This window comes from Macaca thibetana, chromosome 12, assembly GCF_024542745.1.
Source record: "Macaca thibetana thibetana isolate TM-01 chromosome 12, ASM2454274v1, whole genome shotgun sequence".
Lineage (NCBI taxonomy): Eukaryota > Metazoa > Chordata > Mammalia > Primates > Cercopithecidae > Macaca > Macaca thibetana.
In genome coordinates this window covers 76,690,777-76,716,285 of record NC_065589.1, presented here as the reverse complement: position 1 = coordinate 76,716,285, position 25,509 = coordinate 76,690,777, and the positions used below count along the sequence as shown (strand labels likewise).

The following is a 25,509-nucleotide window of genomic DNA, read 5'->3' as shown; positions in this document are numbered from 1 at the left end:
TTTTTTTTTTTTTTTTGAGATGGAGTTTTGTTCTTGTTGCCCAGGCTGGAGTGCAATGGCACAATCTTGGCTCACCAAAACCTCCACCTTCTGATTTCAAGTGATTCTCCTGCCTCAGCCTCCTGAGTAGCTGGGATTACAGGCACCTGCCACTATGCCTGGTTAATTTTGTATTTTTAGTAGAGACAGGTTTCACCATGTTGGCCAGGTTGTCTCGAGCTCCTGACCTCATGATCCACATACCTCAGCCTCCCGAAGTGCTGGGATTACAGGCACGAACAACCACTCCTGGCCTGGGGACATTTTTTTATTGAGTCCTTTTTTTTCCTGTGTATAGGCCATATTTTCTTATTGTTTTTCATGTCTCATAATCTTGATAACTTGACATTTAAAATAATATAAGGTAGCAGCTTTGAAAATTGTACTCTCCCTGTATCAGTCCATTCTCACATTGCTATAAAGAAATACATGAGACTGGGTAATTTATAAATAAAAGAGATTTAATTGGCTCATAGTCCTGCAGGCTATACAGGAAGCATGGCAACATCTGTTTCTGAGGAGGCCTCATGGAGCTTTTACTCATGGTGGAAGGCAAAGTGGGAGCAGGCATCTTACATGGCAAGAGGTGGAGGAAGAGAGAGAAAAGGGGCAGGGAGATTCTACATACTTTTAAACAACCAGATCTTAAAATAACTTACTGAGAATAGCACTAAGGGGATGATACTAAACCATGAGAAACCTCCCCCATGATTCAATTATGTCCCACCAGGCCCCACCTCCAACGTTGGGGATTATAATTGAACATGAGGTTTGGGTGGAGACACAGATACAAAACCATATCACTCCTCTTTCCCTTGGGTTTGTCATTATTGCTCTTTGTTCCTGTTGTGGTTGTTGCCACTGCTGTTTGTTTGTTTAGGGACTTTCCTAAGGTAAGCTAGAATAATCTCTATTCCTTGTCCTATGTGGACACTGAAGTCTCTGTTCAATTAGTTCAGTAGTCAGCTAATGACTGCACAGAACTTTCTGTAAATCTCTTGGATCACTGAATCTTCCAATTTTGCTGAGGAACTGTTTGCTTACTGAGACATACCTTTAAGACTCAAGCATGCAGTGTATAACTCTGGCTTAGCCTTCTTTTTCTGCTTATGTAGAGTGTCAAGCTTGACCAGAGGTAAGAGCTCAGGACATGTGCACAGCCTAAGGATGCTTGCCACCAGCATGGTGTTTGAGCTCTGAGAATGGACAGACTGCCTCCTCAAGTGGGTCCCTGATCCCTGAGTAGCCTAACTGGAGACACCTCCCAGTAGGGGCCGACTGACTCCTCATTCCCAGGCTTTTTATTATAAATTTTCTGATAACCTTTTGTTTTCCCATACTCTTATCATTATCTCAGATGGAAGAAATATAAAATCATTGCAAACAACACAAGGGAAAACACTGTTTGCATTGGATGAACTTTGAGTCAGGCCAAACAAAGGCAACCTTGCAAATAGATTTTCCATGGAACTGCCAGGCAGGTCAAATAATGGGATTTTTCTGGGAATAGAAGTTTTGGGGAACTCCAAACTTTTTCTGTCCCCTCCATTGGCTTCTAGGCTTCAGATTTTTTACTGTATTGTGGGTTGGTTTCCAAAGATACTGTTGATTTTTAAGACTACTATAGACCTTTCTATTCTTACTCAGTTTTAGCTATTTTCCTTGAGTAAATACTCTTTTGGTTAAGTCCTAGAGTTCTGAATGGAAGAGGCTTTGATAATTTTTGCCAATGTTCCTATTTTAAGGAGAAGCAATTTTCAGAAGTCCTTACTTGGATATTTCTTCTTCTTTTTTTTTTTTTTTTTTGAGACGGAGTCTCACTCTGTCGCTCAGGCTGGAGTGCAGTCACGAGATCTCAGCTCACTGTAAGCTCCAGCTCCTGGGTTCACGCCATTCTCCTGCCTCAGCCTCCTGAGTAACTCGGACTACAGGCGCCCACCACTGTACCTGGCTAATTTTTTGTATATTTAGTAGAGACAGGATTTCACCGTGGTCTTGATCTCCTGACCTCGTGATCCACCTGCCTCAGCCTCCCAAAGTGCTGGGATTACAGGCGTGAGCCACCATGCCTGGCCCTTACTTGGGTATTTCTACTAACATTTTGAAAACCTAAATTAAAAATGGGGAAAACATGAACATATGCTTCACAAAAGAGGATATCTAATTTTACTCCTTAAGCTTTGATTCTTACAATATGTGCCCTGCTATGTGCTGGAAAGGTAGATTTCATGAGAGGTGACAATGATTATGTTAAGCCTTAACATACTTTTCATTGGCTCATGCAATGTGACTTTTAAATCTATTATTCCAAGATGGTCGAATAGGAACAGCTCCGGTCTGCAGCTCCCAGTGTGATCAACACAGAAGATGGGTGATTTCTGCATTTCCAACTGAGGTACCTGGTTCATCTCATTGGAACTGGTCAGAAAGTGGGTGCAGCCCATGGAGGGGGAGTCAAAGCAGGGCAGAGCATCACTCGGGAAGTGCAAGGGGTTGGGGGATTTCCCTTTCCTAGCCAAGGGAAGCCATGACAGATTGTACCAGGAAAATCTGGACACTACCACCTAAACACTGCACTTTTCCAAAGGCCTTAGCCAAGGGTGCACCAGGAGATTACATCCTGCCCTGGCTCAGCGGGTCACAGAGCCTTGTCACTGCTAGTCCAAGATCCAACTGCGAGGCAGCAAGCCTGGCTTGGGAAGGGGCATCAACCATTGCTGAGGCTTGACTAGGTAAACATAGCTGCCAGGAAGCTTGAACTGGGTGGAGCCCACCACAGCTTAAGGAGGCCCACCTGCCTCTGTAGACTCCACCTATGGGGGCAGGGCATAGCTGAACAAAAGGCAGCAGAAACTTCTGCAGACTTAAACGTCCCTGTCTGACAGCTCTGAAGAGAGCAGTGGTTCTCCCAGAACAGTGTTTGAGCTCTGAAAACGGACAGACTGCCTCCTCAAGTGGGTCCCTGACCCCCGAGTAGCCTAACTGGAGACATGTCCGAGTATGGGCCAACTGACACCTCATACAGCCAGGTGCCCCTCTGAGATGAAGGTTCCAGAGGAAGGATCAGGCAGCAATATTTGCTGTTCTGCAATATTTGCTGTTCTGCAGCCTCCACTGGGCATACCCAGACAAACAGGGTCTGGAGTGGACTCCAGCAAACTCCCACCAACCTGCAGCTGAGGGACCTGACTGTTAGAAGGAAAACTAACAAACAAAGGAATAGCATCAACATCAACAAAAGGGACATCCACACCAAAACCCCATCTGTAGGTCGCCATCATCAAGACCAAAGATAGATAAAACAACAAAGATGGGGAGAAACCAGAGCAGAAAAGCTGAATTCTAAAAACCAGAGCACCCCTTCTCCTCCAAAGGATCACATCTCCTCACCAGCAACAGAACAAAGCAGGACACGGAGAATGACTTTGATGAGTTGACAGAAGTAGGCTTCAGAAGGTCGATAATAACAAACTTCCCCGAGCTAAAGGAGAATGTTTGAACCCATCGCAAGGAAACTAAGAACCTTGAAAAAAGATTAGACAAATGACTAACTAGAATAGACAGTGTAGAGAAGACCTTAAATGACCTGATGGAGCTGAAAACCATGGCACGAGAACTACGTGATGCATGCACAAGCCTCAGTAGCTGATTCAATCAAGTGGAAGAAAGGGTATCACTGATTGAAGATCAAATTAATGAAATGAATTGAGAAGTTTAGAGAAAAAAGAGTAAAAAGAAATGAAAAAAGCCTCCAAGAAATATGGGACTATGTGAAAAGACCAAATCTACATTTGATTGGTGTACCTGAAAGTGACCAGGAGAATGGAACCAAGCTGGAAAACACTCTTCAGGATATTATCCAGGAGAACTTCCTCAACTTAGCAAGGCAGGCCAACATTCAAATTCAGGAAATACTGAGAACACCACAAAGATACTCCTTGAGAACAACCCCAAGACATATAATTGTCAGATTCACCAAGGTGGAAATGAAGGACAAACTGCTAAGAAGAGTCAGAGAGAAAGGTCGGGTTACCACGAAGGGAAGCCCGTCAGACTAACAGCGGATCTCTCAGCAGAAACTCTATAAGCCAGAAGAGAGTGGGGGCCAATATTCAACATTCTTAAAGAAAAGAATTTTCAACCCAGAATTTCATATCCAGCCAAACTAAGCTTTATAAGTGAAAGAGAAATAAAACCCTTTACAGAGAAGCAAATGCTGAGAGATTTTGTCACCACCAGGCCTACCTTACGAGAGCTCCTGAAGGAAGCACTAAACATGGAAAGGAACAACCAGTATGAGTCACTGCAAAAACAGGCCAAATTGTAAAGACCATCAATTGTAAAGACCTAGGAAGAAACTGCATCGATTAATGGGCAAAATAAACAGCTAACATCATAATGACAAGATCAAATTCACACATAACAATATTAACCTTAAATGTAAATGGGCTAAATGCCCCAATTAAAAGACACAGACTGGCAAATTGGATAAATAGTCAAGACCCATCAGTGTGCTGTATTGAGGAGACCCATCTCACGTGCAGAGACACACATAGGCTCAAAACAAAGGGATGGAAGATCTACCAAGCAAATGGAAAGCAAAAAAAAAAAAAAAAAAAAAAAAAAGCAGGGGTTGCTATCCTAGTCACTGATAAAACAGACTTTAAACCAACAAAGATCAAAAGAGACAAAGAAGGCCATTACATAATAGTAAGGGGATCAATTCAACAAGAAGAACTATCCTAAATATATATGCACCCAATACAGGAGCACCCAGATTCATAAAGCAAGCCCTGAGAGACTTACAAAGAGGCTTAGACTCCCACACAATAATAATGTGAGACTTTAACACCCCACTGTCAATATTAGACACATCAACAAGACAGAAGGTTAACAAGGATATCCAGGACTTGAACTCAACTCTGTACCAAGCAGACCTAATAGACATCTACAGAACTCTCCACGCCAAATCAACAGAATATACATTCTTCTCAGCACCACGTCGCACTTATTTCAAAATTGACCACATAGTTGGAAGTAAAGCACTCCTCAGCAAATGTAAAAGATAGAAATCACAACAAACTGTCTCTCAGAACATGGTGCAATCAAATTAGAACTCAGGATTAAGAAACTCACTCAAAACCACACAACTACATGGAAACTGAACAACCTGCTCCTGAATGACTACTGGGTAAATAAGGAAATGAAGGCAGAAAGAAAGATGTTCTTTGAGACCAATGAGAACAAAGACACAATGTACCAGAATCTCTGGTACACCTTTAAAGCAGTGTGTAGAGGGAAATTTATAGCAGTACATGCCCACAAGAGAAAGCAGGAAAGATCTAAAACTGACACCCTAACATCACAATTGAAAGAACTAGAGAAGTAAGAGCAAACATATTCAAAAGCTAGCAGAAGGCAAGAATTAACTAAGATCAGAGCAGAACTGAAGAAGATAGAGACACAAAAAACCCTTCAAAAAATCAATGAATCCAGGAGCTGGTTTTTTGAAAAGAACAACAAAATTGATAGACCACTAGCAAGACTAATAAAGAAGAAAAGAGAGAAGAATCAAATAGATGCAATAAAAAATGATAAAGGGGATATCACCACCAATCACACAGAAATACAAACTACCATCAGAGAATACTATAAACACCTTTATGCAAATAAACTAGAAAATCTAGAATAAATGGATAAATTCCTGGACACATATACCTTCCCAAGACTAAATCAGGAAGAAGTTTAATATCTGAATAGACCAATAATGGGCTCTGAAATTGAGGCAATAATTAATAGTCTACCAACCAAAAAAAGTCCAGGACCAGATGGATTCACAGCCGAATTCTACCAGAGGTACAAACAGGAGCTGCGACCATTCCTTCTGAAACTATTCCAATCAATAGAAAAATATGGAATCCTCCCTAACTCATTTTATGAGGCCAGCATCATCCTGATACCAAAGCCTGGCAAAGACACAACAACAACAAAAAAAGAATTTTAGACTGACATCCCTGATGAACATCGATGCAAAAATCCTCAATAAAATACTGGCAAACCAGCAGCACATCAAAAAGTTTATCCACCAAGATCAAGTTGGCTGTATCCCTGGGATGCAAGTCTGGTTCAATATATGCAACTCAATAAATGTAATCCATCATATAAACAGAACCAAAGACAAAAACCACATGATTATCTCAATTGATGCAAAAAAGGCCTTCGACAAAATTCAACAGCCCTTCATGCTAAAAACTGCCAATAAACTAGCTATTGATGGAACATACCTCAAAATAATAAGAGCTATTTGTGACAAACTCACACGTGAGTATCATACTGAATGGACAAAAACTGGAAGCATTCCCTTTGAAAACTGGCACAAGACAGGGATGCCCTCTCTCACCACTCCTATTCAACATAGTGTTGGAAGTTCTGGCCAGGGCAGTCAGGCATGAGAAAGAAATAAAGGGTATTCAAGTAGGAAAAGAGGAAGTCAAATTGTCCCTGTTTGCAGATGACATGATTGTATGTTTAGAAAACCCCATTGTCTCAGCCCAAAATCTCCTTAGGCTGATAAGTAACTTCAGCAAAGTCTCAGGATACAAAATCAATGTGCAAAAATCACAAGCATTCTTAAACACCAATAACAAACAGACTGCCAAATCATGAGTGAACTCCCATTCACAATTGCTACTAAATTAATAAAATATGAAGGAATCCAACTAACAAGGGGTGTGAAGGCCTCTTCAAGGAGAACTACAAACCACTGCTCAATGAAATAAAAGAGGACACAAACAAATGGAAGAACGTTCCATGCTCATGGATAGGAATAATCAATATCGTGAAAATAGCCATACTGCCCAAGGTAATTTATAGATTCAATGCCATCCCCATCAAACTACCAATGACTTTCTTCACAGAATTGGAAAAAACTACTTTTAAAGTAGTTTAAGTTCATATGGAACCAAAAGTAGTTTAAGTTCCATATTTTTAAAGTGGTTTAAGTTCATACGGAACCAAAAGTAGTTTAAGTTCCATATTTTTAAAGTAGTTTAAGTTCATATGGAACCAAAAAAGAGCCCGTATAGCCAAGACAATCCTAAGCAAAAAGAACAAAGCTGGAGGCATCATGCTATCTGACTTCAAACTATACTACAAGGCTACAGTAACCAAAACAGCATGGTACTGGTACCAAAACAGACCTATAGACCAATGGAACAGAACAGAGGCCTCAGAAATAACACTACACATCTACAACCATCTGATCTTGGACAAACCTGACAAAAACAAGCAATGGGGAAAGGATTCACTGTTTAATAAATGGTGCTGGGAAAACTGACTAGCCATATGTAGAAAGCTGAAACTGGATTCCTTCCTTACACCTTACACAAAAAATAATTCAAGATGGATTAAAGACTTAAATGTTAGACCTGAAACCATAAAAACCCTGGAAAAAAACCTAGGCAATACTATTCGGGACACATAGGCATGGGCAAGGACTTCATGACTGAAACACCAAAAGCAATGACAACAAAAGCCAAAATAGACAAATGGGATCTAATTAAACTAAAGAGCTTCTGCACAGCAAAAGAAACTACCATCAGAGTGAACAGGCAACCTACAGAATTGGAGAAAATTTTTATAATCTAGCCATTTGACCAAGGGCTAATATCCAGAATCTACAAAGAACTTAAATTTACAAGAAAAAAATCAAACAACCCCATCAAAAAGTGGGCAAAAGATATGAACAGACACTTTTCAAAAGAAGACATTTATGCAGCCAACAGACACATGAAAAAATGTTCATCATCACTGGTCATCAGCGAAACACAAATCAAAACCACAATGAGATACCATCTCACACCAGTTAGAATGGCAATCATTAAAAAGTCAGGAAACAACAGGTGCTGGAGAGGATGTGGAGAAATTGGAACACTTTTACACTGTTGGTGGGAGTGTAAACTAGTTCAACCATTGTGGAAAACAGTGTGGTGATCCCTCAAGGATCTAGAACTAGAAATACCATTTGCCACAGCGATCCCATTACTGGGTATATACCCAAAGGATTATAAATCATACAACTATAAAGACACATGCACACATATGTTTATTGTGGCACTATACACAATAGTGAAGACTTGGAACTGACCCAAATGTCCATCAATGATAGACTGGATTAAGAAAATGTGGCACATATATACCATGGAATACTATGCAGCCATCAAATAGGATGAGTTCATGTCCTTTGTAGCAACACGGATGAAGCTGGAAACCATCATTGTGAGCAAGCTATTGCAAGGACAGAAAACCAAACACCGCATGTTCAAACTCATAGGTGGGAATTGAACAATGAGAACACTTGTACACAGGGCAGGAACATCACACACCAGGGCTTGTCGTGGGGTCAGGGGACGGGGGAGGGATAGCATTAGGAGAAATACCTAATGTAAATGATGAGTTAATGGGTGCAGCAAACCAACACAGCCCATGTATACATATGTAACAAACCTGCACGTTGTGCACATGTACCCCAGAACTTAAAGTATAATAAAAAATAAAATATTGCAGTGAGCTGAGATCTGGCCACTGCACTCCAGCCTGGGTGATAGAGCAAGACTCCGTCTCAAAAAATAAAAAATAAAATAAAATAAATCTATTATTCCACAGAAATTCCTATAATGAATGACAGACTCTTCAAGTGCTTAGTTGCTTGACAATCACATAAAATTTTGTAATGCTGATCATGTTCTCTTTCCGAAGTGGTGGTGTGCTTCTCCCTTCTCCTTACATAACCTTTTCCTGGTTGACTTGGTCTGGTAGTTTGGATTCAGCCACCTTAGGAAGCAATGGCTCCTGGATATGTGTCTCTAACCCTAATGTCTCCATTGAAGTCCACACTTTTATATCTAATTGCCTTTAAGACTTATTTAGCCTATAATACCTCAAGTTAAACACATTCAAACTAACTCCTAGTCAGTTTTAAAAAGTCAGCTCTTGCCTATGTGGCTAGATGGAAGTACTACTCCATCCTGTTCTCATGATAGATACACAATTATAGCATAGTACTATCATCATTGACTATTTTTTTCAGGACACAGTATCTGCATAATGTCATTTTATTGAATTTATGACTGAATCCTGGATTGGGAGGTGCTTCCAAAAATGCATGGTTTCTACTATGTGTTTATATACTTGGGAACTGCTGAGTATCAGTCTTTTATAGCTAAAGAAACTGAGGTTCAGAAAGTATGCTATATTGTTCAAGTTTACAGCCACACTGTTAGTGACAAAAATTTAAATTCTTGATATTATATAAAAGATACTGCTATGTATATGTTTGTATATTGACATTTTTTAAACAATTCCTAAAGACAAAAGATTGCATTCCAAAAAGCAGGGCTTAAATTGTTAAGTACTTTCAATGCCATGTCTAATTTGCTTTATTGATCTCATAAAACGGAAGAGATTAGTTTTGTTGACTTTAGGTCCCAAGGAGACAGAAGCAGGGAGGAAGTTCTCTTACACTAGGAGGAAATAACTTGACAGGAAGAAATGTGATAGGGGAAAAATGCCGAAGCCTACCATTTGAAGCTGCCAGAATGGTTCCTCAGCTTGTGCAGATCAAAGTGCTCCAGCTCAGTGTCACGACGCTAAAGTCAATTTTTTATCTTATTTTTCCTGGCTCCCTCCCGGATTCCTTTTTGCCCATAATGCTGCTCTAAGTAGTATTCTGGCTGAGGCTTATAGGAGGCAGACTCACTTGTCTTTAAAATAAATTGACAATGTATGATTCTTTAGAGATAAGCATGTCTTTTAATTGCAAGCACCAGGCCAAATTAGGTGACTCCAAACCACTTATTAATATTTGCTCTGAATTTAAGATAGAAATGAGGTGATTAGGATAAGATGAGTAAATAAAAGAAAATAAATTGGGCAGAAAATGAAGCATGGAAGAATTCTTTTCCCACTTCGGTTTCCTCCTCCTCCTCCTCTTTTATCAGAGCTTTATCAGACTGATTCTATTAAGGTCATGGACAAGAATCAATATATCAAGATGAGCTGAGTTGTTGAGGTGTTACAATACAATTTTATCTTTATTAATTTTAGAGGGAGTCAAAATTAGATTTGATACTGAGAAGTTTGGTAGTTATAAACTTTACAGGATTTTTTTAAGAGAAAATGATATTTTCTGTGGTATTTCATACTTTCTTTTCATCCATAAAATTTTGTTAAAAAGGTAACTCATAATTTCTCAAAATGAGAAGAGCATCACAGAAAATTATAATAAACTATCTTCAGTCAGAAGCGTACATTTATATTTTAACTGTAAATTTTAATCCTTGTCTCATTCATTGTCTTTGGCCGGAAATGTTAAGACAAGTTGAGTATTTTTAATATTTTTTTTAAAAAATACACTTAAGGGAGTGAGAAATCAAATAACTATTAAGAATAAAAAAAGTTAGTTGATGAGTGATATTTCTCTGGAAAAACAGCTTATATATTATTGAAACAAATTTCTAGAGGGGAATACATCTGAATTAGAGAATTGTGTAAGTCTCAGGCCCTAGAAAACTTTTATCTGCCTCCTCCTCCAATATAGAATTTCCTCTGACTTGTTTTGAATCACAGCACACTCAGTTTAAGGGATGTCTGCTTGGTGGGCCTATGCTGAATATAAAATTCTATTCAGAGGAAGTTGAGGAAAAAGTTACCTATTTTTTTCAACTAGCAGCATGAGAAAACTTAAATGTAATGAAATGAATGTGATGAAATAAAGCCCCACTTATTATTCATTCGGGATATGATCTGAAAAAGCTGACCTGAAATATTATGTCTGAATTATTTTTCTTGGAAAAAAGTTCTTTGTTTCAAAGTGCAAATTGTAACAAAGCACTAACACTTAGCATGTCAAAGAAACTCCACTTGAACAAGTGATCCCATCTCTGTGAATGTTCCATGTAATTATAATAAAAATGGCAACCCAAACTCTTGAATACCCATAGGAAGAATTATCATGTCTGAATGTACCCAAAGCTTAACTGCTAGCCAAAAAGAAACACCTGAACTTAAAGATAATTGACTCAATTTCTCACAGAAAGACACCATTTTGAATTTACAGCAATATTTTAAAAGAGAAAATCAAGAGCACTTAATATCCCTAGGACAACAAGTTAGTCATTTTTGGGGTAATGGTCTTCACTGTTGCTGTGTGATTATTTGGGGGGTCTATCCCCAGAGGTTCCAATTCAGTAGATCTTGGGTAAGTCTCACTGTTTTTTAAACTAATAGCAAAGGCAATGTGGGTCATCCATTATTCATACCTTGATAGACATTGTCAGAGATCAGTCATTGTCCACTGGGGAAGATTTTGTCCCCCTGAGGACATTTAGCAAAGATGGGGCCATTTTTATTTGTCATAACTGGTGGAATTAGGAATGTTTATTGATATCTAGTGGTTAGAGACCAGTGATGCTGTTAAACATCCCACCATGCACAGGACAGCCACTCACAACAAAGAATTATCCAGCCCAAGTATCAAGATTGCCAATATTGAGAAACTCAGACCTTAGAGAAATTAATGTCTGATTTTAATGTAGAATGTATGTGAAAGTTTTCATTTTTCAATCCCTTTATTTCCTACCAGACATTATCTCTGTTTTTTTCTACTTTGTTAAAGGTATAGAGGAAAATACTTTTAACTTAGTCCTTCAAAAATGCCAGTTTTCTATACTAATTTTATGAGCAGTGGGACAGTTTCAAACATGCACTCAACTTGCAATGTGAAAGAGCTGTGTAGTCTCTCTCAGGCCAGAAAGCACTGGCACTGTATAAGAATATAAGAATCCAAGAATACACTATGCTTTTGTTGAGAAGACCCTACAAACAGAAAACTATTGAGACTGAAGCACACAGATTAAGATAGGGAAAGAGGGAAGATAAGAGCAGTGAGGCTGACATGGTGTAGGGCTGGAAAGCTTGTAGAACTTGTAGACTGTAACAGTATAGAGCTTGTAAAATCTTTGCTGAGGATTTTAGAATTTGTCATAACAATAATGGAGAAATATTACAGAATTTCATGCAGGAAAATGACCCAAAATTTTAAGCAGGGAAATGTCACAATCTCATAAAATCCACTCTGGCTACTGTACTGAGAATAGATTTGGAAGTAAGACAAGAATACATTTAGGAAGATAAACCAAATAGGTTATCATATTGTCTTATAAAGAGGTTAAAAGTGGTGATGGATTGGATTAGGGATTGACAGTGGAAATTAAGAGAAGCTGATGGGTTTACATTACATTAGGTGGTAGAATGAACTGGTCTTGGTGAATAAATGTGGAGGGTTAATGAAGAGGATTACTAGTTTGGAAAACTGGATGAATGGTGGTACTAATGTCATGAAGGAAAATGTAATGAAGGAAAATGTAATTTATTTATCATGATAATACAGTTTTCCCTTAGTATCTGTTGGGGATTGGCTTCTGGACTTCCTGAGAATACCAAAATCCACAGATGCTCAAATCTCTCCTATAAATGGCATAGTGTTTGCTTATAACCTACACACAACCTCCTATATACTTTAAAATTACCTACACATCACTTCATGTGTATGGATTCAATGTAGTACTCAGCATATGGCAAATTCAAGTTTTGCTTTTCGGGACTTTGTGGATTTTTTCCCCAAATATTTCTGATCCAGAGTTTGAATCCGCAGTTTTCTGGTTGAATCCGCAGATCAGAAACCATGGATATGGAGGACTGACTGTACATATATATATTCCATCACGAGATTAGTATTCCTATGGAAAAAAGAAGAGAGACCAGAGCTCACTGCCTCCTCCATGTGAAGACAGAGTGAGAATGCTGCCCTCTGCTAGACAGGAAATGAGCCCTCAGTGGGGAACGAAATTGGCTGGCACCTTGATCTTGGACTCCTTAGCCTCGGGAACTGTTAGAAATAAATTTCTGTTGTTCTAGCCACCCAGTCTATGGTATATTATTATGGCAGCCCCAGCTGTCTAAGACCAACACAAAAATGATAATACTCTGGCTCCTACTATTGCTCTAAGTAATAATCTATTATTGTCTCTGACTCCTGAGTCTCATATCTTCTGCAAGCATGTAACATGCTAAAGTGAATTATGTTACTCTAAGAGTGAAATATATAATGCACCCTTCCTTAAATGTATTGACATAGAAACTTTTTTATGTTCTAAATGAAACATTTTAGAAGACATTTGCTGTAGATTCTCTTGGCCTACGTTTTAAAAGCATGAGTGGGACAAGTATACTTCAGATTCTCTTTGACTTTGAGAAAATTACTTAAGATTGCCCATTTTCTTTGGCTTCTGTGTAAAAATTTGATAAGGTGCTTTGTCAAGAATAAGCTGCACTGAATGGTCGACACTAATAGGATAGTCAACAGGGAAGAAAATTTCCTCCTTTAAATTTTTGATAAGATAACAATTAGCCTTTGTTTTCTACATCAGTCTTTTGCGGGCAAGATCAGTGTGCCAAACTGTCTCATCAGTGTCCTTCTCTTTTTACCCTCACAGTCTGTATGAGCCATTGTGGTTTGATAAAATATCCTTTCTAGCCGCATTTGCTCATCTGTATTTATATATTAGCATGGTACACTGGAAAACAGGAGCATGCATTTGTGTTTGATCCTTTGTAACAAATGATCACAAATTTAGCAGCTTAAAATAATACAGATGTATTATCTCACAATTTTTATGAGGCAGGAGCCTGGGTATAGTTATCTGTGTTGTGTATAAAGACACATGTAACCCCATGCATTTATTTTTTCTGTTCTGTTAGAAGGAATTAGTGTATCACAGCTGGTTTATATCCTTTTCTTATATGAGCAAGATATCGTTCTTTCTCATATAAAAATGGGCAGTTCTCAAGAGTAGCCTAAGAGCAGGAGAAAGCACATTTTAACATATTGTCAATGTACAGAGTAGAAGACACAAGATATTTAAAGGGAGTAAATCCGGAGACTCTTCAGATGAAGGGCCAGCCATAAGTAAAATAATGTATTTCTTTAAAGCAGCACATGGAACCCCAGATTATGTTTTCACATATTTAGAAATAATAATTTAATGGGAAAGCATTCTTAATATTCACTGGATGTAATTTTCCCATAAATTCTAAATTTTGTATATCACTAAAAATAGAAATGAATCATGACGGTATATTAGAGAATAATTATATTTTTATAAAAAGGATATAACTAAACTAACTTGAAGACATTTTGTCTTGTAGGAAATAAAATAAAAACTAGGTCATGCCAGCAAATATTACAACTTAAACAGGAATAACTTTTGCTCAATTCTACTAGATTTTCAAAAATTTTAACAAGCTCTGAACATTTTCTGTATACTTATTGTGCATTGCTTTTATCTATTGTTTCTGTTGTTTCTAAGGATATATTTAAAAAGATTCAAGCTAAAGCACAATGATGCAGTTATTACCAATGTCTCATAAATCTCTTCAAATTACCTTTTTCTCAGACAGATCAATTATTAATGTAGATATGGCTCTCAGAGTAATAGGGATTCAAGCTAAGTGTAGCATGTTCACTCTATTGCTTGTTTATAACTATCAATTATTCATGTTTCATTTCCTGTGTGCATCAAATACTATTGCAGCAAAATCCCTTCTGCTCTTGCTAGTATGTAATTTCTCCCTCCCTTGAGAGAGATTACCATGTACCCTGCAGCTCATTTTGCTTGGGTTATGGCATAGCGTTATCTACAATGTGAAAGAATTTAGCTTTGTTGTTGTAAAAAATTTATGTGTATGACAATCACTTATGTTGAAATGGATTACAGTATTATTCACTGATTATAATTCTATTTTGCAGAATGGCTATTACAACTATCAGTACAGAAGTCCCAAGCAATATTTTACACCTTTTACATGCTATTATGATAACATACAAAGTTGAAATAATGGCCTAGTATAGCAATTATTTTTAGAATATCTTACCTAATGACCATCAACAGGACTTGATGCTTACAGCTAAAGTAGAGGGTTGTATTAATTACTCAGCTAAAAATGGGAAGAACCACCTGTACTTTTTGGGAACAAGCTAGACCTTTATAAATGTGCACATTTCCTGATTTTAATATGTTGTTTGAATTCATAAATCTCAAAAGTAGCTAAATTTTGAAATATTTTGTGTATATGCCACTTCACTAAATATTTACTACCTACCAATGGGTGCACGAAACTCTTTTGGGCACTATAGTTATACTTACTCATATAAAATAGAGAAAATATTGTCATTATTTAACATTCATGGAGACTGTATTGTTCCTGTATGATACAGAGGTAGCCTGGGTTCTTACATTTTTAGTAGCAAATTGATTGCCATATTAACTACTCTACTACTAATATAAATTCTTAATGTGTTTTCAGTCATTGTTCTAATTTCTTCATGAAGCTTGTCTCATTCTGTCATTACAACCACGTAACGAAGTAGTACTCTTCTCCTCATTTTATAGATAAGAAAGTTGAGGCCCATATAGGTTAAAGAATGTATTTAGCAAACTCATAGGGTCATGACTTAACTGGGATACAAATATAGTTCTAGTCCTAGAACCCATGTTCTTAGGCATTATGTATGCTATATCACCTCTTAAGAGCTGGTACACCTTTCCCATCTGTAAAATGAGAAAAAGAGTAATATTCCATGATGTGGTTGTAAGGGTAGAATGAGACAAGCTACACAAAGAAGTTAGAACAATGACTGACAATACAGAATCAAGAATTTATATTAGTAGTAATAGTAGTTAGTATGGCAACCAATTTGCTACTAAAAATGTAAGAACCCAGGCTACCTCTGTGTCATACAGGAACAATACAGTCTCCATGAACCAAAGCTCTTAGCCATTATGTATGCTATACCACCTCTTAATGCTGTTACACAAAAATGTATACATCACTGCATGGCTAGATGTTTGCATATTTTTGCTTCCTGTCTCAATTTTCTCCCTTGCACAAACCTTGATGTAGATTTCAAGAAATTGCTTTGGAATTCTAGATTCTTTATCCTTGTCTTTGTTTCCCGGGAACACTTCTTATGGAGGATGTTTAAAGCTGTCCTTCTTTCAATGAAAAGGAAAAAGCTGTCAGTTGCTGCAACTTATTTAGATATGCACTGACTTTACCCACCTATGGTTATTCTCACTGAAACAGAAAATACGTGTAAACATAATTTTATTTTGCATAACTTTTATTCTTAGATTATATTACAATGTGTCGGTCTCAAGTATAACTACAATATAATTTATGACAAACTCAAACATTTTGAGCATTCATAGATCTATGAAATTTGTAAAGAATCCTATGTAAACAGCTTTATTATATTCATGGCTATTTATTTATTTTCATGAAGCAATTCTTGATTGTTTTCCTCAGGAAGATAATAACATAATAAACCACAGATATTTTTTAAAAACTGGTGGCCTTTATACATAGGTCCTACACCCAGGCCAATTCCCTGGCCATCCTAATTTAGTTGGCCCTTCTCTCAGTACTTCTATTAACATTTCTCTGAAATAGCTATTTAGAACTGCTTTATTTATGTATGCATTGTATTTTCACTCTTTTTAATAAAGCTATCAAAATTCTATAAAATCATGCTAAATATTTGTGATGTTCAACAATCAGCATTTAAAAACAGTTCACAAGTCACCCAAATCTTTTGCAAACTAGGTAACTATCAAAATGCTAAAATTAGATTCTCTAATTTTCATTTGAAAGATTTGTGTTCAAACCTGTCTGGGGCATGGTGGCTCATGCCTGTAATCCAGCATGTTGGCAGGTCATGGCTGTAGGACCACTTGAAGCCAGGAGTTTGAGACTAGCCTGGGGCAACAGAGCAAGACCCCTTATCTACAAAAATTTAAATATTAGCCGGGCATGGTGGCATGCACCTGTAGTCCTAGCTACTTGGGAGGCTGAGGCAAGAGGGTTGCTTGAGCCCAGAGTTGAGGCTGCAGAGAGCTATGATCATGCCACTGCACTCTAGCCTGGGTGACAGAGCAAGACCTGGTCAGTTAAAAAAAATTTTTAGAAAACCTGTTTGCTTCCATTTTATTCTAAATTAAATTCTTCAGTGTAACTGCCATTCTGTATTGTTGGGTGTAATAAGTTCAGTGATTATAAAATTTAAATATTAATATGACAGTGCCTTCTGAAGGGTGATACAATCAGTACAAACAGTAATCCACACGGAAAGAGAAGTCTAATTTTACTTCAAGGTTATACTTAATAGGCTCTTTCTTCCAAATATTGTTTTTAATTGATAAAAAGTCACAAGTAGACATTTCTGAAACAAACATATATATAAAACTTAACCATGTTATTTTTAAAAAAATCATAGTTCATGAAATAGGAAAAAGAACAACTTTATATGTTTTTTTGAAAAGCTAAGAAGAAATTGTGTTAACGAACCAGTTGCCCATATTTTTTATTTTACATAAAAACAAGGCAATGTAAAAACATTAATAGAAAATTACACACAAACCTGTCAAACATCTTTTCATACTATATTATATAAGTATTCATAATGCAGTTAACTTGTGAGTTTGAAATAATGATAGATTGAATTCAAATTTAAGGTGATGTTAAATTCTTAATTGAATGTATTAAAAATTTTGATGACTGTAATATATTTTTTGTAGGTCCCTACTTAAATTATCAAAACCTATTTCCAACAGGCGTGGCAGGTATGGGATGCAATGATCTATATAGTCTCGGAAAACACTGCATGCTGTCTTTCATATTAAATTAAAAAGTGGTTCGAATAACCTAAGATGAATGAACCTAAGATGGTATAAAGAATCTTTAGCCCTAGATATAGTTTTATACGTACATTAGAACAAATGTCTCAAAAGTCATAAGTTGTAAAATATATCACAATTTAAAAACATTCTAGACTTCCTGTCTCATTCTTTAACCATAACCGTTTGTTTCTATAAGTACATTTAAATCCTTTCTTTTTCAATTTTCAGAACAACAAAAATATGTACTTTAAACATTTATTATATAAATGTAATTTATTATTTTTTAAATATGAAAAGCAAATTAGTGAAAGATGTTTTATATATTCGCTTCAAAACCTCCCACAAAAATCTTCTAAATAAAACTATGTTCTATCTATGTAGCTCAACTTTTGCCTGTGCATGAATGACTTTATAGAAGAAAGATCTCATATTCCTGAAATAAACTCATGAAAAAAAGCATTACAGTTATTTCTTTTCAAAGTACTATTAATAGGTGTTTTCAAAAAACTAGATGTATACAGCTAATGCAAAATGAATATGTGCTTGATAAATTAGAAGCCCATGGTACTGTGTTGATTGAGGCAAAATATATTTCATATAATAGAATTTTAAGGAGAAGGTGACATCTTCCTCATTGTATACATTGAAGTATGTAGGTCCAAAAGATTACTTCCATAATTTAGGAAAGTAAGTTGGTGGCAAGAGAGCAAGTTGGCAAGAATCCCTATTTCAATGCTTTTTTATTCATACTAAACACATATATCTGTGTTGAAAGTCTGTCATATTATATGACTTGAAAGCTTGCCAAACACAGGATTGTATACAAGGGATGCAATAAATACTGTGCCAAGGTTATTATCTGCTCAAACATATACCATGGTCAAACAACTAACTGCATATCAGGAAGGATTTCATCAACTTTGCTTACAGCTAAAGGATGACTAAACAATACCGCATGAGAAAGCAGGAAAATTTGACAAAAGTTTAAGAGACTATTATCAGTATTTTGGGCAGCACAGCCCAATGTTAGGCTATATAAGTAATAGCAAATAGAACTTCCGTCAATTACTTTTTTTCTCAGTTATCTTTATTTTTTGAGGAGTGTAATATGTACTTAGAATAATTTTTCAAGTTCTGTGGTTATTCTATGAACAAAGAGGGATATGAAAGAAGAAAGGCTATGAAACACAATACTCTAAAGGTAAGTATTATCCTTGTTGGCATGTGAGTCAAGATGAATGAAAAGCATTTGTAGAAACGAATAGCCTACATATATTTTTAATCCCATGGCATTTTATAGGCACATATAAATTGGTTCTAATGCAATGTAGAATAAATTTAAGCACCTCAATATATAGAATAACCTCTGTACATTGCTAAAAAGTCAAGCTCCCTAATAATGCATTTTAACTAAACATTCATTACTAATGTTCATTACTTCTATCAAGCATCTCATTGCAAAGCCAAGGCAAAATACTTTTGTTGATTTTCAAATAATAGATAAATAATAGATTTTTCTGTGTGTGTGTGTGTTGTTTATTTACATGGGAAATATGAATAATTACAATCCTGTGAAAAGATGACAAGGCAGATGTAAAAGTTTTCTATGTGGTCTTCTGATTTATTGAAAACCAAAAAACTGAATCACCTTTGTTTACTATAATCAACAATTCCTACAGAGTTCTCTTACGATTCTTACAGAATCATCAGTGCAAAAATAACCATCTGCTAATGCTGCCCACCTTTCTTAGGAAATCAGGGTTAGTGACTGCACTGCCTTTGAGAATATTTTGATAAAAAGGATTTTGGCATAGACCTCCTCAAAAGAGTTTTATTAACACAAATAAATCACTTTCACAGGCTGTAAACAATATATCAAAAATGAAGTTCTATTTTTTGCTTTCCTTGCTGTCTTTCCCTTTGTCTTCCTTTTCTGTTCTGTCTTGTTCATATTTCTCTTTGTCTGGCTTTGTTACACTATCATATGAAGGTGGAGAGGTGGTGGATGAAGTGGCATCTGTTTTTTCTGGACTTGAGTTCTCATTAACGTTATCAAAAGCCATATCTTTTTTATTGAGTAAATCATCATCTCTGTCTCCATCTTTTATGTATATACTTGATATATTTTTGACATTTTGCCTTAAGCGGTAACGTCTATAAGCACGTTGAATGACAGTAGCAGACACATCCTCTTGTTTCCGTTTCAGTGTGGTTGTGATGGGTTCATAGGAAACTTTGGAAGGATTTGCAGACATGAACCTTTCTTCCATCTGTGAACGAAGAGAATCCATCTCCCCACTCTCACCCAAAACACGCTTTGTAAAAGCAAATAAGATGTCAAGACAATGGATCCGGTCACCACTGACCATGGGCAGATCCATGGCAATGAGTTGGACTTTGTTGGGTTTTGCTATGAGAAGAGGAGGATCCAGGGCAGCTGCAAAATCAGAGAGCTTGTTATATTCTATAAACTGAGTTGCATCTGGATCAAACTTCTCCCAAACTTCATAGAACATCTCAAAGTCATCCTCACTCAGAGGTTCAGTACTTTCTTCAGTGGCAACACTAAAATTCTCCAGTATGACTGCAATGTACATGTTCACCACAACCAGGAAGGAAATGATGATATAACTAACAAAGTAGAATATTCCAACAGATGGGTTACCACAGTCTCCTTCAACTGAACTTCCAGGATGAACTTTTTTTGGATCACAGTCAGGTGGCTTACTGTTAAGAATAGGCGCTAGCAATCCATCCCAGCCAGCAGAGGTTGTAATTTGGAACAGGCAAATCATACTGTTGCCAAAGGTCTCAAAATTGAACATGTCATTAATTCCATCTTCCTTTTTAACATAGGCAAAGTTGGACATCCCAAAGATGGCGTAGATGAACATGACCAGGAAAAGCAAGAGGCCGATGTTAAACAATGCAGGAAGGGACATCATCAAAGCAAAGAGCAGCGTGCGGATCCCCTTTGCTCCTTTGACTAGACGTAAGATTCGGCCAATCCTGGCAAGACGGATCACTCGGAACAGGGTAGGGGACACAAAATATGTTTCAATCAAATCAGCTAGAAACATACCTATGTGTGGAGGAAAATAATAGAAATAAAATATCTAAATATCTATGCTACATAAAATGATGACTCTAAACAGTTTTATCTGTCAACTCGTTTCTTATGAATTCAAGACAGTTATTTTATACTGAATGCAATTACTTAAAAAAGGATTAAGCAATTCCAAAGAAAAATGACTGACATTACCATTCTGACATTTTCTCCTTTTTACTAAGTTCATGGGCCATTTTCTTCCTCCATAATAGTGTTTTAAATTTTAAGAATAATACCTACTCACATAGAAAATTCAACCAATACCATTAAATGCTAAAAGAAAATATAAACCACCTGAAATGTCAACAACAATAACTATTATCAATATTTTTTTGAGTATCACTTCAGACATTTTTCTGTGCAAGCATATGTACACACACAAACAAATGTATTCATGTTATATAAGCTTTTTTTGTAGCCTATTTTTTATTTATTTTTCAAGACAGGGTCTCGCTCTATCACCAAAGTTGGAGTGCAGTGGCGTGATGTTGGCTCACTGCAATCTCCGCATCCCAAGATCAAGTGATTCTCCAGCCTCAGCCTCCAGAGTAGCTGGGACTACAGGCATGCGCCACCACACCTGGTTAATTTTTATATTTTTGGTAGGGACGGGTTTCACCATGTTGGCCAGGCTGGTCTCAAACTTCTGACTTCAAATGATTTCACCTACCTCGGCCTCCCAATGTGCTGGGATTATAGGCATGAGCCATGGTTCCCAGCCTGTAACCTATTTTAATTTATTTATGTGTCATGGAGATAGTTTCATAAAAATGACAACAAAATAACTTATTATAGTGGTATAATGCTCTCTTAAAATAACCACAGATTGAAGACTAGCACTTATACTGTTTCCATTTTTGTTACTGAAATGAATATCTAAATAGGTATGTTCTCCTAATTGCATGAGTACGTTTTAATAATATATTAACAGAACTTGTTTCAACAGCATATATACAGTTATATAAATACACACATACTATGTATACACATATACCATATATATATACACATGCTATATATATACATAATATATACTATATATAGTATGTATGTGTATATATAAATACACTATATATAGCTGAACCTATCTCCAGAAAGCCTGTACTAATTAACATTTCTAATGGCAGTATATGAATGTGCTCATACCTTACACGTTCACCAGTATTGAGTACTACCATTCTTCTTTATAACTTTTTACCAAAAAATGGTCATGACATTTGAAAACATCTACTATTGTAATTTATTTGCATTTTTTGTGAAAATAATCCACAATTTGTCTTGTATTTTTTCATTTTGTATCCTTATTGGTTGTTTTTAACTTCTGTTTTTGGCTTAGTTGGTATTTTCCCATGTGTCTATTGGGATTTTTACTATATTCTTATTAATTTATAAGAACAATTTTCTATTTAAAGTATTGATCCTTTCTCAGCCTTAACTGTTACATAAACATTTTCCCTATTTTTTGTCTTTCAACCTTTTATTTATGATGATTTTTTCCTCAAAGAATATTTTGTTTTTTTGTGCAGTCATTTCTTCTTCGTTATTTTTTTTAGCTTTACAAATTTGTGTTATGAATAGAAAGGACTATAAGAGTATATGGTTGTATGTCTATTTCCACATATTTCCTACTAGAATCTCTTTTTTTAACTATAGACTTTGATTCATGTGATCCGTTCACTCAGTAAATTGGTAATTATACATTAAAGTTTAATTTGGACTCTCTCTTCAAACTCATTGAGCTTTTGTATTTGAACAGTTTTACTTAACATCAATATTATAAGTCTTAATATTTTGCAGAATAAGCCACCTCTTATCACCCTAATTTTCTTCTGATGAATTTAGAATCATTTAGACTTACATTGTTATTGTCAATTTATTACCCCCACTGCATAAAAAGACTCATTGATATTTTCCTTGAACTTGTAGATTAATAAATAAAAAAGTCTTAATTACAATGATAGAAGCTTATCTAAGTACATGATAATCCTTTCAATTATTTCAGCTTTCTTTTATATCCTAAAGTTTTCTTCAGAAGTCTCATATGATAAAGTTATTGTTAGATAATTTACTTTATTTTTATTGCAATTGTGAATCAGATTTTCTATTTTTTTCATGTATAAGATTATTAGTGTTGGCACGTGTAATTTAAAATTTGTACCTTTTCAACTCTAATTGAATTTATTTTTAGTTGATTCTCTCATTATATGAAGAAGGTCATTCATTATATGAAGAAGTTCTTTCATTATATGAAGAAGGTCATTATATTAAGATAAGGATCGTTTGCTCCATTGTTTGGATATATGTACCTCTTTGTTTTCTTATCTAATTGCATTGGCCAACACTATTAAAAACAGGGATGATACAGGGACACCTTTTTTTCCCTGACTTAATGGGAATGCTTTCAGAATTATTATTGTTAGTGTGAAATTCTCATCTAAATTTTAATTGATTTTCCTATATCAATTTTGGTATGACTTCTGGTGATAATATCCTTTTCCAAAAATATTGATTTTAAATGCTTATTCTGTTCTGTGGCACTCAGTTTTATGAGTCTAAGTTATGCAACCTTTAACCTTTTCAGACTGATAACCTGTTGATTAAGTTTGTAGTAAATAATCTCTATAATCTCTATTAAAAGTTTATAATTCTAAAAAGAAATACAATCCTAAAATACTTTGCAAGATATGTGAAAATAATGAAAAAAACCCCAAGAAGATAGAAAAACAGCCATGATAATGAATATGTAGGAAGTATAAAATCATGTGCTGTTATTCACAGACATGACCATGGCTGGTTGAGGAATGATTCGCATTTTATACACTTGTGAAGTATTAAGCCTTAAAAAATAAAACTGGCATTTCTAGAGACTTTAACTTCACTTTAAATTCTGGAAGAATTTTCAGAAATTCACAGATATTCTGGCTATTGATATTATCATTAATCAAATGACAAGTCTCACATGTGCTAAAACCAGAAGTGATTTCAGATTCAACACTGGTTTTTCCAAGACACAGCTATATACACAGCTATATATAAACATGGTAACTAGCTTTGCAAAGGTAATATTGGAAACTAAATATCAACAAGTATAATTTCCTTCTAACAGATAGAAATATTTGGCTTTGGGGCCTGTAGCGTAAACCCAGAAACACTGTAGTATGAGAGACACAGATATTTTTATTTTGCTTTTTAGGATTTTTTCATTCTTTCATTATACTGACTTACTCAAGAATAAATCTGCATTCAAGAATTCAGAATATACTTCCTCGAGCATAAGTGAAGTGTAGCTTTACTCAAAAAATAAAATCTGAATAATAAATATTCTTACCTACAATGGAGATAATCACAACCACAAAATCAAAAATATTCCATCCTATAGTGAAGTAGTAGTATCTGAGGGAGATCAGTTTTAGCACACATTCTCCAGTGAAAAGGATTATAAAAACCACATTTATCCAATATAAAACGTCAGTCATATATGGACTTTGACCCTCCTTTTCTACCATCATGGTTACCATGTTGAGACAGATAAGAACCATGATACTGATATCAAATGCTTGATTTGTCACTAGGTCAAATATACATCCTTGGATTTTGTTCTGCAAAGAAACGAGAATAATATTGAATGCAGAGTAAATTTTTCAAGTAGTATCTAGAAATTAAAGATGTGCATTAAAAATGAATTAGAAATAATTTGAAAATCTATATGCTAAAGATACATATTTTTTTTTTACCCCTGGACGAGGAATTGGCTTTTGTGGCTTCTTGGACCCCAGCTTTTTCATTGCATTGTAGTATTTCTTCTGTTCTTCTGTCATAAAGATGTCTTGACCTCCAAGGTAAAGAAACAAAAAAGAAATGTAGTTAAAACCAGAATCATTGTCTAGATCTTTCTGCAGATCACTAAGATAGGTTAAAATGTGTTAATATAGAAATAAAATGTATTTTATTGTGTTCATGGTAGCTATACATAAACTATGTCTTAAATAATTATATATGTGTAGAAACGTGGGTCTCCAAACACAGCTAAATGTACATATATAAAATATTTGTATTACATATAACAAGGATTGGCTCAATTTTCTTTTGGTGTGCTAATCAGTGTTGTTTTAAACTATGTACTTGTACATTTTTTATCTGCTAGCTGTCTTACCATGAATTTTATTGCTAAGAAAAGTTATAAGAATTAAAGGTAATGAATATCCTCTTTGATGATTTGGCTAATATTCAGAACTTTGATAAAGAATAGGGAGCCAAATCATGAGTGAACTCCCATTCACAATTACTACAAAGAGAATAAAATACCTAGGAATCCAACTTACAAGGGATGTGAAGGACCTCTTCAAGGAGAACTACAAACTACTGCTCAACAAAATAAAAGAGGACACAAACAAATGGAAGAATATTCCATGCTCATGGATAGGAAAAATCAATATCGTGAAAATGGCCATACTGCCCAAGGTAATTTATAGATTCAATGCTATCCTCATCAAGCTCCCATTGACTTTCTTCACAGAATTGGAAAAAACTACTTTAAATTTCATGTGGAGCCAACAAAGAGCCTGC

General features: G+C 35.7%; 1 protein-coding gene and 1 long non-coding RNA gene across 3 annotated transcripts in view; one reads left to right on the top strand and one right to left on the bottom strand.

Annotated features, from left to right (window-relative positions):
- The window catches only part of LOC126933047 (uncharacterized), a 135,915-nt gene that overhangs the window by 40,212 nt on the left and 70,194 nt on the right, over positions 1–25,509 (top strand). For both annotated transcript variants that reach the window (XR_007718402.1, XR_007718401.1), the window contains one exon: positions 20,691–20,870. This is a non-coding gene — a long non-coding RNA (uncharacterized LOC126933047). The remainder of the gene's footprint in view (positions 1–20,690; positions 20,871–25,509) is intronic.
- The window catches only part of SCN9A (sodium voltage-gated channel alpha subunit 9), a 187,827-nt gene continuing 181,414 nt past the window's right edge, over positions 19,097–25,509 (bottom strand). The window contains exons 25-27 of the mRNA XM_050752508.1: positions 24,678–24,782; positions 24,272–24,542; positions 19,097–20,916 (exon numbers count right to left, since the gene is read on the bottom strand). Of these exons, the coding sequence (XP_050608465.1) occupies positions 19,724–20,916; positions 24,272–24,542; positions 24,678–24,782 (1,569 nt within the window). The 3' untranslated portion in view covers positions 19,097–19,723. The remainder of the gene's footprint in view (positions 20,917–24,271; positions 24,543–24,677; positions 24,783–25,509) is intronic.